At 42.8% G+C, this 13,592-nt stretch overlaps 1 protein-coding gene across 3 annotated transcripts in view; it reads right to left on the bottom strand.

Annotated features, from left to right (window-relative positions):
• LOC124554729 overlaps positions 1–13,592 on the bottom strand; it is a 284,948-nt gene that overhangs the window by 188,671 nt on the left and 82,685 nt on the right. For all 3 annotated transcript variants that reach the window (XM_047128375.1, XM_047128377.1, XM_047128376.1), the window contains exons 8-10: positions 5,353–5,476; positions 2,888–3,040; positions 298–488 (exon numbers count right to left, since the gene is read on the bottom strand). In XM_047128375.1, the coding sequence (XP_046984331.1) occupies positions 298–488; positions 2,888–3,040; positions 5,353–5,476 (468 nt within the window). The remainder of the gene's footprint in view (positions 1–297; positions 489–2,887; positions 3,041–5,352; positions 5,477–13,592) is intronic.

Here is a 13,592-nt window from a genome sequence, read left to right as displayed (position 1 = left end):
TTTACACATTCCTAAAATCCTGAGAATTATGCAAGCAGTTCACACAGTAAATTAGTCATAGTATAAGTAAAAATGCTTTCATAAACAGGAATTATTTTCACAAAAATAGTCATGCATAAGATATATTAAACAAAAATAATAACTGGCAGCAGACAAACTTTTTATGACTTGCATACAATTATCATCACTTTATGTCATTTTTCAAAACATCAAATCACGTATCTCCGATATTTCCAAGTTTTTAAAATTGGGGGGGGGGGGACTATTAATCATGATTTAAAATATTTTTTGACTTACTTGTCCCGTTAACCATTTTTCCTGCTGGTTCTTCTCCTTTCACACTTTTCAGTGTGACATTCAAAACAGTACCAGCTGGAGATGGCATTGATTCTTCATTTGTCTGTTTTTTTGGAAGTAGAGTCTTAAGTGTCTTTGGCAGCACCTTCTCAGTTAAAGAAGTTCCTTGAGTCGCTGATACCAACTCAGCTCTGCAAGAGGATTACTGTTTATTGACTGACACAGTGTACAAACATCAATGTTAAACAGCCCCTATTCATTTGTTACTAGTTTGTTTATGATGAGGTATTTTAGTAGAATAGCTCCTACAACAGATGTGAAACAAAGTCAGAAATTTTGCCACAAAAATAGCGGAATGAATGACAAGAAAGATACATGTAGTAAGTACATCGCAGTAACTTTTAAATGCAGTTTTATACTTATAAAGAAAGCAATCACAAGTTGCACAATATTTGCCACCAATATTGTTTTCTATGTTCAGCTTTTACAGTACCTCTATTCCTTTTCTCATTTCTTCAGGCTCTAAGAAACTGTGATGGCAATGACAAATACATCATGGAATCAATGTTAGTTTTTCCTTCAAGCATCTTTAATCCATTTAGAAGGTGGCCCAATAATATTTAAAGCTTTCTGTTCTATTTTTTGTGCCACATTAACATACAGAAGCAGTAGCCCAAACGATGATGATGAGGAGGAGGAGGAGGAGGAGGAGGAAGAGAGGAACACAATGATGACAATTATTGTTATTTTATGTGATGTAAGACTGCTTAGTCAAGAATCAATAAAAGAGGAGCCCAAAAAAAGCTATACTTGATTATTTACCAAATTTGTGAAGTGATTCTGCTTAAAAGTTCAACTTCTAAATATCATTCACACAGAACACACACCCACTATCGCCAATGACTGGATGAGTTCAGTATCAAAGTCACTGGTGTAAGTCCCAGCAATGTAAATCTAGAAGTCACCGAGAAGACATTTTCATATTTCTGAATTTCAGCAACATCTGGCTAAAGAAAGGGTGATACCAAATGTATCACAATCTTATCATTTAAAATGATAAAGCTGTTGCACTCTTAGATGTGCAGCATAAAGTAATTTCTTAATTCAAGAAACAGTTCCCTATTCTTAGCATGTATTACTACATCAACTGCACATTCAAACTTTACTACTAACAGCTGTGAGAAATCAGTGTCTAAATGTTGACAGATGTTAAAAATATCTTGGATGATGTGCATTCCCTAACTTAACAACGGCTTCACCTTCTAGGCATCAAACTGTACCCTCAACAATGAATTTAGTAACTCATTTACAAAATACAAAAACAAAAAACATGTGGCATAGCACTGGAATTATGGATGGAACCATAGTTCAATTGGACAACGGTGGAGTAGGAATTGGCTTCGGCCTTTCTGAGAGACCCATCCTGGAACCCATCTGATATGGTTTAGGGAAAAGTGAAAAAAAATCTGAAGTACATATTTGGCGAATTCAGTTACTTTCTTTCTGAATAAGAGTGCATTGTGTCAAATGAAGTACCAACTCACTTGGTGCTTGTTGTCTGATTGCTTAACAGGACAGTTATTAGTACCTCTTCGAGTATACTGCAAAGCAAGGATGTTGATAAGACTTATCTAGTCACATTTATCTACTTTCACATTCAAGCATTTTTCTCAAACACCACATGCTAAGTACACAAATACATAAGACAATATATCAGGTAAATGACTTGCCGATTTATTTACAGGACATAGATGAGATACCACCTTACACAAACAAAAATTTCATACCCTTCAATCTGTAATAAAGACAATTTTGGTAACTTGTGACACACTTAAAATTAAAGGCTCTGAAGACTACTCCCTGTCTGCAAATAATGAGTGTGTCCCACAAGGAAAAGGGCAACTCTTTCACATCCAAAAAATATAAAGGAGGTAAGCATTTCCTGGGTTGCTGGATTTACCCATCAAAGCTTACAATGTTTAACTTACAGTCGATAATTTTCTATACATCCATGACTGTATTTCCTTATGTATGGGAACACCTCAGCCATTGATTCCCTCCCTACCCGCCCCCCCCCCCCCCCACCCCCTTCTAGAATTCTCATCTTATGACTTTTTTGAAGAAGCGTGATAATCCCTTTTATCATACACTTCACGACAGCAGATCAGTCTGCAACTGCAAGTATTATATAAATACATATTTCTTATGGTCACCATAATCCTTGACAGCAACCCCACCCCCCCACCCCAATCCCCCTCCACAAAAATACAATTTATTTTCTACCATGGTCTATTTTTTCCCCCCCTTGACAAAGCAGGTGTGTCCTTCAGGGTATATGTGGATTTGTGATAGGTCTTTTCACTTTATATAAAATAGTTATTTATTATTATTAGGAATACTAACTTAAAGCAACAGCAGGCAGTAACTGCAAACATTTGCCAGAGGAGAATAGACATTTCCAGAACTACTTCTTACAGGCCATGAGCAGAGCAGATTTAAAAGCTACAACCACTCTTTTTGTGGACAACTTTCCATATACCAACATTGAGTCAACCACTTATAAAATCGAATATGTCAATTAGTACTGTACCTGACTTGCGGTTCGTTAATACTTTGAAACCTGACATCCTCAATAAGTTCACTATGGTCCTTTGGTCTGAATGAAAACTCATATTCAGGCACAGGGAAATGAGACTTGTAGTGGACTAAATCTATTTTTTTCAGTAATTTCTGACCATCAGGGCTGAAACAGAATTTAAACAGAAGATCTTTATACAGTTCTTAGTGTAGGGAGTTACATGTACACCTAGAACATAAACAATGAGTTGTAATAGAATGTCGCCTGCCTACAGAAATTACTTGTTCTGAAAGAAAATATGCAGCACACAACTCCATTAACCTGTTGAGGGGCAATAAATCTGATAGTTAAGATTTCTTCAGTGTAAATTTTTAAATACTTCTCTCAGTCATGTCATTACTTCCTGGCAATGGTGTTGTTTATAACACAACTGATGAGATGACTATATTCCTGGAGGAACACGAGATCAAATTTACTTCTGATCGATCTGTATACGAACTCTCAATAATTCTGATGAAGAGGAAACTCACCAGCGTAACTGAATTATTGTAATATACATGTGATTCTTCAACTTCTCCTGGCGTATTTCTCGCTCGGACAGTCCACGGGTGTACTGCCGGTCCATAGAAAACGAACGAGCACCCAGGGCGGACGAGGCAGTTACACCGACGCCTCCACAGATGCCGACGCCAGCCTCTCAGCGACCACCGATGCGCAGGCGCAGACTGCGGAGAGCACGCCTCGCGGGGGAAGGGGATTTAGGACAGCCGCCTGCCCTCAGGAGCTCAGTTCATCAGTGCACCTGACGATGGTGACATGTCTGATCACCAAAATATTGTGCCCGTTGGACACTATGGACCAGTACACCCGTGGACTGTTCGAGCTATTGCAATATACAATTTAGTACATGCAATAGCACCTTACACAAACAGGATGAGGCAGAAATTCTGTTATATTCTCAAAGTTTCTTCCAAGGTTCGCACTTCATTAAACAACCACTATCTAACAACTACCACAATGAACTCAATACTCCTGTTTGAAATTTGTGACACATGGTAATTTAAGTTAGCTAATAGCTGTTACATACCCCAAGTCAGAAAATCCCTTTCCTACAGCCTATATGTCAGTGTGCATAACATTTGCCACATATAGAGGAGGAATAACCCAAACACACACGCATAACAATAATACTGTCATTGTCCTGCCCCACAAGTCTAGAAATAGATTTCCCTGCCATTTCTCCCCATTATCCAATAATCTATGTGCACATGACAACTAACTGGCAGTCTACCCTCATGTTGAAGACAAGGGTTTTCAGCCACATTCCTCCCCAATGCAACTACAGTGATGTAATCATTGTTACTTATGTTAAAGTTATAACCAGAGGATATAGTAGTAAAGACAGCCTTCTTAATGTGCTTCACAGAACTTGTATAACACTTTGTTCCCAAACATCTGACTCTGTGTATGGACATTCTTTACAACCTATTCCCTTTAGAGATGTTAAGTTGGTTCACAACTCATATTCCGTTAGCCAGCACATTCATCAAATGTCAAATGTTAATATTTTTTTAAACACAAATTTCATTGATGAAATACAAATAATTCTACATTTGGTCATAGTTTGGAATGAGTGGAGTGACTTGCAACACCAACATGTGGCTTTTTTGATCTCATAGTACAACGTAGATTAATTTCCATTTCCTCTTCAAAAGACGTCTATCAGTTCCATCTGGTTTTATTATGACAGTGATATTTGATATCTGAGTGCTTTGAAATCTAGGATGGAACATCACTTTTAGTTAAACAGAGATGTGTATAAAATATGGAGTCTAAGACCTAATCCCTCATTAAAATAAAAACATAAAGCCAAAATACACAATAAAAGAAAGATCAACCTTTATATAGTTCTGCCATTTCAGCTAAATGTAAATGTATCCGTTATCCTCCTCTTTCATCCTCCACTACAGACACTCCAATTATAAGAGCTACACTTGTGATAAGCAAGACTGATCTCCAGTGTAAAGGTATCCTTATCTGAATTTTACATTATTTTCTACATGCTAGGCACAGAAATATCCACAAGGTGGCCGAGTAGTGAAGATGCGAGAAAAAATATCACCAAACAAGCAGGTATAGCTGAATAAGCTTCAAAAATGTGAGGTCCAGAAGAATAATGGAAAAACAATCTTATACACACTATTTTAATGAATGCAAATAATAATAAATTTTCAGGTATGCGCAGTGTTTAAACTTTAAATTTAATCACTACAAAGTGCACTGAAATGTAAAAAAAATGTTTACGAACACATCTGTCTATGAAAGCTAATGAAAAAGTGAAAGTGATTAAAATACTAATTACTTCAATAGTGGTAACGAGCATTTCGACAGACGAGTATACTACAGTGGCATATTATCATTTCATTCAACACACACACAAACCACCAATCAAATACGTGTGAAGAGAACATCCATACCTTACATAGTATACATTCCATTTGTCATTATAGCCAGGTTTCCTCTGCACAGCATATTTTGACCATCCTGGAGGCAGTTTCTCACTTCTGATACAGACCGTTGCCAGGTCACTGGTTATTTCATCTACAAACATAATTAGCTCCGTCATTGTGATAGCAAACAGCAGTTTTCACAATATATAATAAAATGTGGCATATACCAAGTGGCAATCAAGGCGGAAATATTTTCAATTTTGTTAACAAATGCTCATATGGAATTTCATAAAAACTCCACTGAAAAGGGAAAAATTAGTTTAAGTGTATCTTATAAATGCATTGTAAACTAAATTGTAAGTTTACTAGCCCATTTGGCAGAGAAATTTCAAATTAGATTAGTGAGATATTCAGTGCAAGGAGGATGATAATTTTGGATGCGGTGCATTTTGAATGGCCCACATCCAAAATCATGCTAATCAGCACCTTGAGGAAAAGTCAATAAGTCATTTGCATGGGGGGAGTAGTTTATAATGCATTTAAGTCCACTTCGCCTCTCCAGCACTTTATGGATGAGGCCCAACAGTTCACAAAATTTCAGAATCTGTGTAACACTGGTATCAGTGTTGGCAAGGATGGTAAGCAGGTCTTCAGCCAAATTGAGGGCTGTCCTAATGTCAGTACATAAGACACACATAGCCTAAATACACATAACAAACTTCATAGAGTGGTGGATCCTCTTGCTGTAGGAGGAAACTGTGTGTTAAAGGGCTATTTCCTACGTGCAGTCTGGTGTGCAGCACTTCCTGCTATCGGTAAGGTTGGCATAAGTCTGCCATGCCTGTGTAGTTGATTTGAGTGACCACAGTTTGTCTTCTGTCACCTTCAATCATTCCGTTTCCTACTGATGCATGATTCATCTCTCAGATAGTGAGACGAAAGTGTACAAGGGAAGGGCATGTCAACATACAAGACCATCCCAACATGCTTTTTAGGCTGCTTTGTCAGCTATGTTGTTCTCCCAAATTCCGACGTGTCCAGGTACCCAGAAAAAGATCACCTCCTGCCACAGTATTGGAGCCACTGTAAGGAGTCATAGATGAGCTGAATCAACTAGTATGCTGGATAAATTTGGTGGATCATTTGTAGTGCACTGAGTGGGTTAGAATGGATGAGAAACCTCGTACTGTGATGCTTGCGAATCTAATCCAGTGCCAAGATAATTCCATATAACTTTGCATCCTAATTTGTAAATTGTTCCAGAAGGCTCACTTTGAAAACCCTATTAGGGGAAACAGCTGAACAACCAAGGGTGTTCTCTTTCTGGGATCCATCCATACAAACAAAATAAAACTGTGGTACTTTAAACTGCAGAAAACAGAGTTGTAAAAATGTAATCTGGAGTACAAGTTTTCTTGTACTGCATCAAGCTTACAATCACTCTGGGCCTCTGAGGACACCAAGGTAGCAATCTGTTCCATCCCTGACTGTGTATTCGGAGGTCTAACATACCCAGATCTCTGAGGCAGTCAGTAGTAAGTATACCAAATGGCTTGGTCACATGGGGCCGATTCCTGAAGAGCTACCCAAAGTTGAGTTTGACTGCCACACTAAAATGCCAATGTCAGAGATTTTCAGTGCCTGTTGAGCCAGAAGGAGTCATAGCTGAATACAGAGTGGTGGTTCACCAGCCTCCACACACAGACTCTGAACTGGGCTGGTCCAAAAGGATCAAATCTATATTAGAATGCTGTCAGGTGGACAGTGTCTAGCATCTTCAGGTAGGAAATATGGGCCGATCCACAAACCGCACATCCATAATCTAACCATGATCTGAAAAATGGCCTCTAAAACTGCAGAATGTGGGACCTATCACATCCCCTTGCCTTGCCCCTGAGGCATTTCAAAATGGTCAATGATTTGAAGTCCTTTGTTCACTGGTCTCTCAGGTGCAGGAGCCAGGTTAATTTCGAGTTGAATAGTAGGCCCAAAAAGTGTGCAGTGTCTTTAAAATGTATAAAAAAAATATTGCCCCCACTATGAGCTCTGGTTTATTAAAACTTGAAAGAACATGGTTAAAATTGACACATCTCTGGTGAAATCCTAAAAGCAGTTTTATTAGTGCAAGCTTCCAGCCCCCTCATGGTCAGTCAGCTCTAGTTGCCTCATTGTCGTTATATGATCAGAGGATGAGCAGAAGACTGTGAAGTCATTCACCAACAAAGCGCACTTAACTGGGCTCCTGACTGTGGACGAGATGCCACTGATAGCGATTGCAAACAATGTAACACTGAGTACACTGCCTTGAGGACCCCACTGTCCTGAATGCACCAATCAAAAAAGCTGCACCAATGCGACAGTGTAAGCATCAATCCTTAAGGAAGGATTAGATAAGAAGTGGCAGATGATCACGTAGTCTCCATTCATGTAGTTGGTGAAGGATGTTTTATCTCCAAATGGTTGTGTATGCTCCTTTGAAGTAAAAATCACCAACCACATGGTTTTGGTGTCAGAAAAGGAATCCTGTATCACCATCTCCAGCAGAACTGTCATGGGCAGAATGACAGCACCTGTAACTGCACTGCGAACACCACAGGTGACCTCGGAATTTGAGCCAGATGAGGCCGTGGTTGACTATATGCTCGAGAGTCTTACACATACAACTGATAAGGGCTACACTGCAGAACTGTTGGGATCTGTACAAGCCTTGCCTGATTTCCATACTGCAATTAGTGTTTCCTCCTTCCAAGATGTAGGGTACTGATCATGAAACCAGACCTGATTGAAACAAGACAGGAGTTTCCCTTTGATTTTTGATTTCAAAGAATAGATGATAGAGGATGGCATAACAAGTCCTGGAGCGATGTCCCTGGCCATGAACAGAGCTGATTTCAATTTCCATATGGAGAATGGAAGATTGCAGATCACCTCATTTTACGAGAAGAAGCAGAGCCTCCTATTTCCACAGTCCTATGAAACACCAGGAATGCAGGAGTCTGTCTGACTAACTCAGTGACAGTAAAATTGTGTTCAGCTACAAACTGGGCCATGTTTTTAGTAGTGTCCACCAAGAACCCGCTTCTCAGCAAGGGCGTAAGGTGAGGTGTAGTGGCCCTGCCTGAAATCTGCCTTTCTGAGTCCCAAACTTGCCAATTAATGAGGTCACGAATTCCTTCCTGGAGTTCCTCCTCTGTTCCTTTATCCTCACTTGTTCTATAACAGATTTGAAGGCCCATAGATTTTCCATAGTTGGATGATACTTGAGTTTCCGCAAAGCTGCACACTTGCCTCCGATTGTCAAGAGACATCTGTCATTCCACCATGGGACAGGTCGTTGCCTGAGGTTCTTGCTAGACTCAGGAATGGAATCTGTGGCAGCTCCTAGAATCTCACAGGTGATATAGTCCACCAGCTCCTGGGCACAATTCTGTTGTTCGAACATGGCCTGCATAGACTGTATCATGATCAATTTGGCCTATGAACCATCCATTTTTGTGATCTCCTGTCAACTGCAGTCCAAGTGAGCACACGAATCCACACCAGAAAGTAGTTAATGGAATGCAAATCTGTCCCCCCTTCCCACTGAACTAAGTCTGCAATAACTCAGGGGCAAAAACAACATCAGTGGCTGAAAATGACAATGTAGCTGTGGAAAAGTGCGTCATCTGACCACAGTTCAAAAGGCAGATATTATCTGAATGGGTGAGGCACTTGAAAATTTGACCAGAGAAAGTGGTAGCCAAGCACCACAGAATATTATGTACACTGAAGTCCCACATGAGGAGGAAAAGGCGGGGGAATGCTGGGAAGAGTTCTGTAAATGCATCTGCTTCCAACAGATCAGCAGGTGGAAGATATAAAGAACACAACCTGATTTTAAGTGGTGTGACAACTTCCACTGCAACTGTTGGTACGGCCACGGTAAGTGGGACAGGACAGGAGAGAAGTGCATCTGTCACTGATGACAACAACTGCTCCATCCCTAGCCCTGTCTCCATTAACATCATGCTTCCTGTAGGGGTGGTAACCCCTTAATGCAGGTACGTCAGTGACTTTCAAATGAGATTATTGTAAGCAGATGCAGAATGCTCTCCTGGCCAGGAGCTATAATGATACCAAATGTGATTGGAATCCATTTTAAGTTCCACTACAACAAAGATGTTCCAGTGGGAGCCACTGATTAGCGACGGTTGTCCTTGTCGTTATCCGTTGATGGCAGTGATTTACTGAAGACGTAGGGGACATTAGACAGTGCCTGGCTCACCGGTTCCTCCACATGGATATCAATATCCTCAACAGTAAAATCACAATCAGAAAGTAAGACTGCTCACTGATTCAAAGGTGTAGCTGTCACTTTATTCAATTTCAAGCGACTTTTTTCCTTACTTACAGGAGGAGTTGCTTGCAGGGGCAGGGGTAGAGAGAGAGGATGGCTTAGTGGGCATCTGATGATATGCAGCAGTATGTGGGTGAGGATCCAAGTCCATCGTCAACGGCTTACGAATGATTTTGTGATTTTGGGTTCAAATGTAGATTCCTCCAACCCTGGAATCTGGCATGCTGCCTGGTAGGGCGAAAATGAATGTCATAATGGTACTTAGAGAGGAACAATGCCCAGTGCTGCAGTCTGTGGGCCGCCCTATCCGGAATCTGAGAGGCGGAGCCAAATAACGATATTAATGGCTTATGGTCAGTGATTAACTGAAACTTTGTGCCATACAAGAAAGGGTGAAACTTGGTAACAGTGTAGACAATGACCAAAGCCTCTTTTTCCACCTGGGAGTAATGGGCCTGTGCGGGACTAAGAGTTTTAGACGCAAATGCCAATGGCTGCTCAGAGCCATTTGCATTGCGATGGGCCAGGACCGCCCCCACCCCATACTGCGAAGCATCTGTAGCCAGGACCAACGGCTTATTGGGGTCAAAAGTAGCCAAACAAGGCGCTGATGTGAGGAGGCTCTACAACGAGGTGAATGCCTGCTCGCTTCGTGCTGCGGCTTGTGACAATTATGTCGTCCAGGTAATTAATACAATGAGGGATTGTCGTCGTGACGTGCTCAAGATAATGCTGAAATATCACCGGGGCACTGGATATTCTGAAGTCCAACCGCTGGTATTGGTAAAGGCCAAACGGGGTGTTGGCGAACGCCAGCCGTTTGGAGTCCTCATCAAGTGGTATCTGATGACAAGCCTCCGAAAGATCGATTTTCGAAAAATATTGGCCTTCCGCCACGTCGGAGAACAATTCATCATAACGAGGCAAGGGATAGGTGTCCAGCACCAACTTGAAATTAATGGTGGCCTTGAAATCGCCACGAAGACGTAATTTTCCCAAGGGTTTCCTGACAATAACGAGGAGCGAAGCCCACTCACTAGAAGAAATGGGAAGAACAACCCCAAGGGCTGTCAGCCGGTCTAGCTCTGCTTTTACCTGACGGCGGAGAGCCGAGGGGATCTGCCTCGAGCGTAGAAAACGCGGGCGAGCCGACGCCTTCAACGTCAAGTGAGCTGCAAAGTCTGAAACATGCCCCAGGCCCTCCTCAAAGATATCCTTAAACTCAGAGGTCAAAGATTCCAATGATTGATAGGGAATGTCTTCGGAGACCAACTGTATGGTGTCTGCGATAGAAATACCGAAAGCTTGAAAGGCATCCAATCCAAAATGGTTAGCGGAGCTCGCATCACTGACAACAATAAAAGTAAGAGGCCGAGTGATTGATTTGTAAGTAATGTCGGTAGTGAGTTGACCCAGGATGGGAATGAACTGTTTATCATAACTGCGGAGACGCCGGTAAACTGGTGCCAACGGGGGCGACCCAAGGTCAGTGTAAGTTTGTGCATTCAACAAGGGAACTGCCGCGCCCATCTACTTGCAGTTGTAGTCGGCGCGACCGAACCGACACCTCGATAAAGAGTTTGTGTGCTGATGCATCAGGAGCCTTGCCCGATTAACTTCCTGAACGTCAACGTCCATGTCCTCTGTACCTGCTTCCTTCGATTCGTTTGAGGCTGAGCGGCAAACTTTAGCAATGTGTCCTTTTTTATTACATTTGCGACAAATGGCCCAACGCTGGGGGCACTCTGACTGATCATTATATATATATAGCACGAGGCACAGAACGGTAACAGGGGCCGGCGGCCTGAACTCTGTTTACCCGCCGTGCGGGAGCGGCCGTAACGGCTGGATTGTACTGCTCGCACGTCGTCCACCCCGGACGCGGTGGACGCGGCCGCGCCGCCCTGAACCGCCGCGACGTCACACTGTGCTTCCAACTGTTGACCTGCGGCATGAGAGACTTCATACGATTGAGCAATGGACTGGACTTCCTCAAGGGAAGGGTCTTCCAACTGCAGGGCCTGTTGCCGGACCTCCCTATAGGGGTTGACCAAACAATGACACGTCGCGCACCATAACGTGGGCATATGACTCTCGCAACTGCTCCGTGACAAAATGACACGTGCGACTAAGACCGTGCAGGGTAGCGGCCCACGCCCGGTAAGACTGATGGGGCTGTTTCTTGCATTGATAGAACTCGACCCTAGCCGCCACAACATGCGTGTGGCGGCAATAATATGAAGATGGCGAGGAGCACAATGCGTCAAAAGACAAGGACGAGGGTTCCTGCAACAGCGCTAGCTGCCACAAAACTTGATACAGTGAGGGAGATATCCAAGACAAGAAAAGAGCACGAAGTACCTCCGCATCGGCAACATGAAATGCCTGGAAATGCTGCCGAAGGCGATATTCATAAGCGTCCCAATCCTCCGCCGTCTCGTCATACAGGGGAAAGGGAGGAGGCAATGGCGCTGGAGCAGACCACGTGGAGAGCAACGCCGGTAGCGCTTGTGTTATGGTTCCCATGAGTTCCTTCTGCTGCTCAACCAAAACCCGCACTAAATCCTCCATGCCGTAGATAAGCTGCAAAACCGGAACAATGACGCAACACGCGAAAGAACGACCCTACTCATCGGCAATTGTGTAGTAACACGATTCACGATGTCTGTCGCACTTCACATAGTGTAGACCGGGAACGGTCCGCTAGGCATGCCCGATGTCCAGCTGACTGGGAACGGCCCGTGCTGCCTGAGTTGTTGTTGTTCCGCCAGCAGAGGGCGCGGCCGAATTCTCGTGTGCCCTCTGGTGGAAGGGACTTCACTTGCGGCAACTACTGTCCGTGACGTGCCATATCAATGTGCGCCTCCCACGATCTTTCTGCTGGCTACTGCAGTATCAGTTTATGTGGATGCTTCACACTTGGTGACGGGATACTTAAGAAGTGGCAAACAACAGGTTGAAAGCTTAAAGCTTTTTTAGCTTCAGGACAGGGTAGCGTTACTTTGAACTTCTGAATTTCCTTTTCTCGTTATGAAACCCAGACTTTCTGCTCCATACTGGGCGATCCCAGAGCAATTTATACATTTTGAAGGAAACCCGTGAGCTGAGCCTCCACAACTTCCACACACAGCCCTTCCGTTACATGTCATAGCAGTATGACCAAATCATTGACATTTGAAGCACTGGGCTGGGTTGAGAACTAATGGTCAAACCTCAAGATGGCTATAACATGCAAGAATATGTTCAGGTAATTCTAGAGTGTTGAACATTAGAATAAATGTTGCAGTTTTTTCCAATGTTCCAATGACTATCCACATATAGTTCTGCACTTATGAAACCCATTTTTTTTTCCATTCTTCACACAATTCCTCAGAGGTCCATCTCCTTTATATTGGTGCAGGAAACCATACCTTTACAGAAGTGAAGGGTGTTATGCAACTCACCCCAACAGTGCAGTCACCTAAGGCCACATATCCCAGGAGCTTATATACATGGTTTGATGTGGCAGTTTGGCTAAATGGTTCAAATGGCTCTGAGCACTATGGGACTTAACTTCTGTGGTCATCAGTCCCCTAGAACTTAGAACTACTTAAACCTAACTAACCTAAGGACACCACACACATCCATGCCCGAGGCAGGATTCGAACCTGCGACCGTAGCAGTCCCGCGGTTCCGGACTGCGCGCCTAGAACCACTAGACCACCGCGGCCGGCGATGTGGCAGTTTCGATTAGAGGTGTTCCATTATCAAGTTACGCAACACATTTTGAAGAACCCAGCAATAACCTGCAATCTCTTGTGAATATAGAAAGGGGAGACCATCCGAAGGGTCCCTCCGCTCCCTTGATTACAATGTAGGTGTCGTGGAAGACTACGGCCTGTTGTTATAATTTTGAGAGTACTAAACAGGCGAACTGACCAAACAAGTTCTC

This window comes from Schistocerca americana, chromosome X (assembly GCF_021461395.2).
Source record: "Schistocerca americana isolate TAMUIC-IGC-003095 chromosome X, iqSchAmer2.1, whole genome shotgun sequence".
Classification (NCBI taxonomy): Eukaryota; Metazoa; Arthropoda; class Insecta; order Orthoptera; family Acrididae; genus Schistocerca; species Schistocerca americana.
This window is presented reverse-complemented; position numbering and strand designations above follow the sequence as displayed.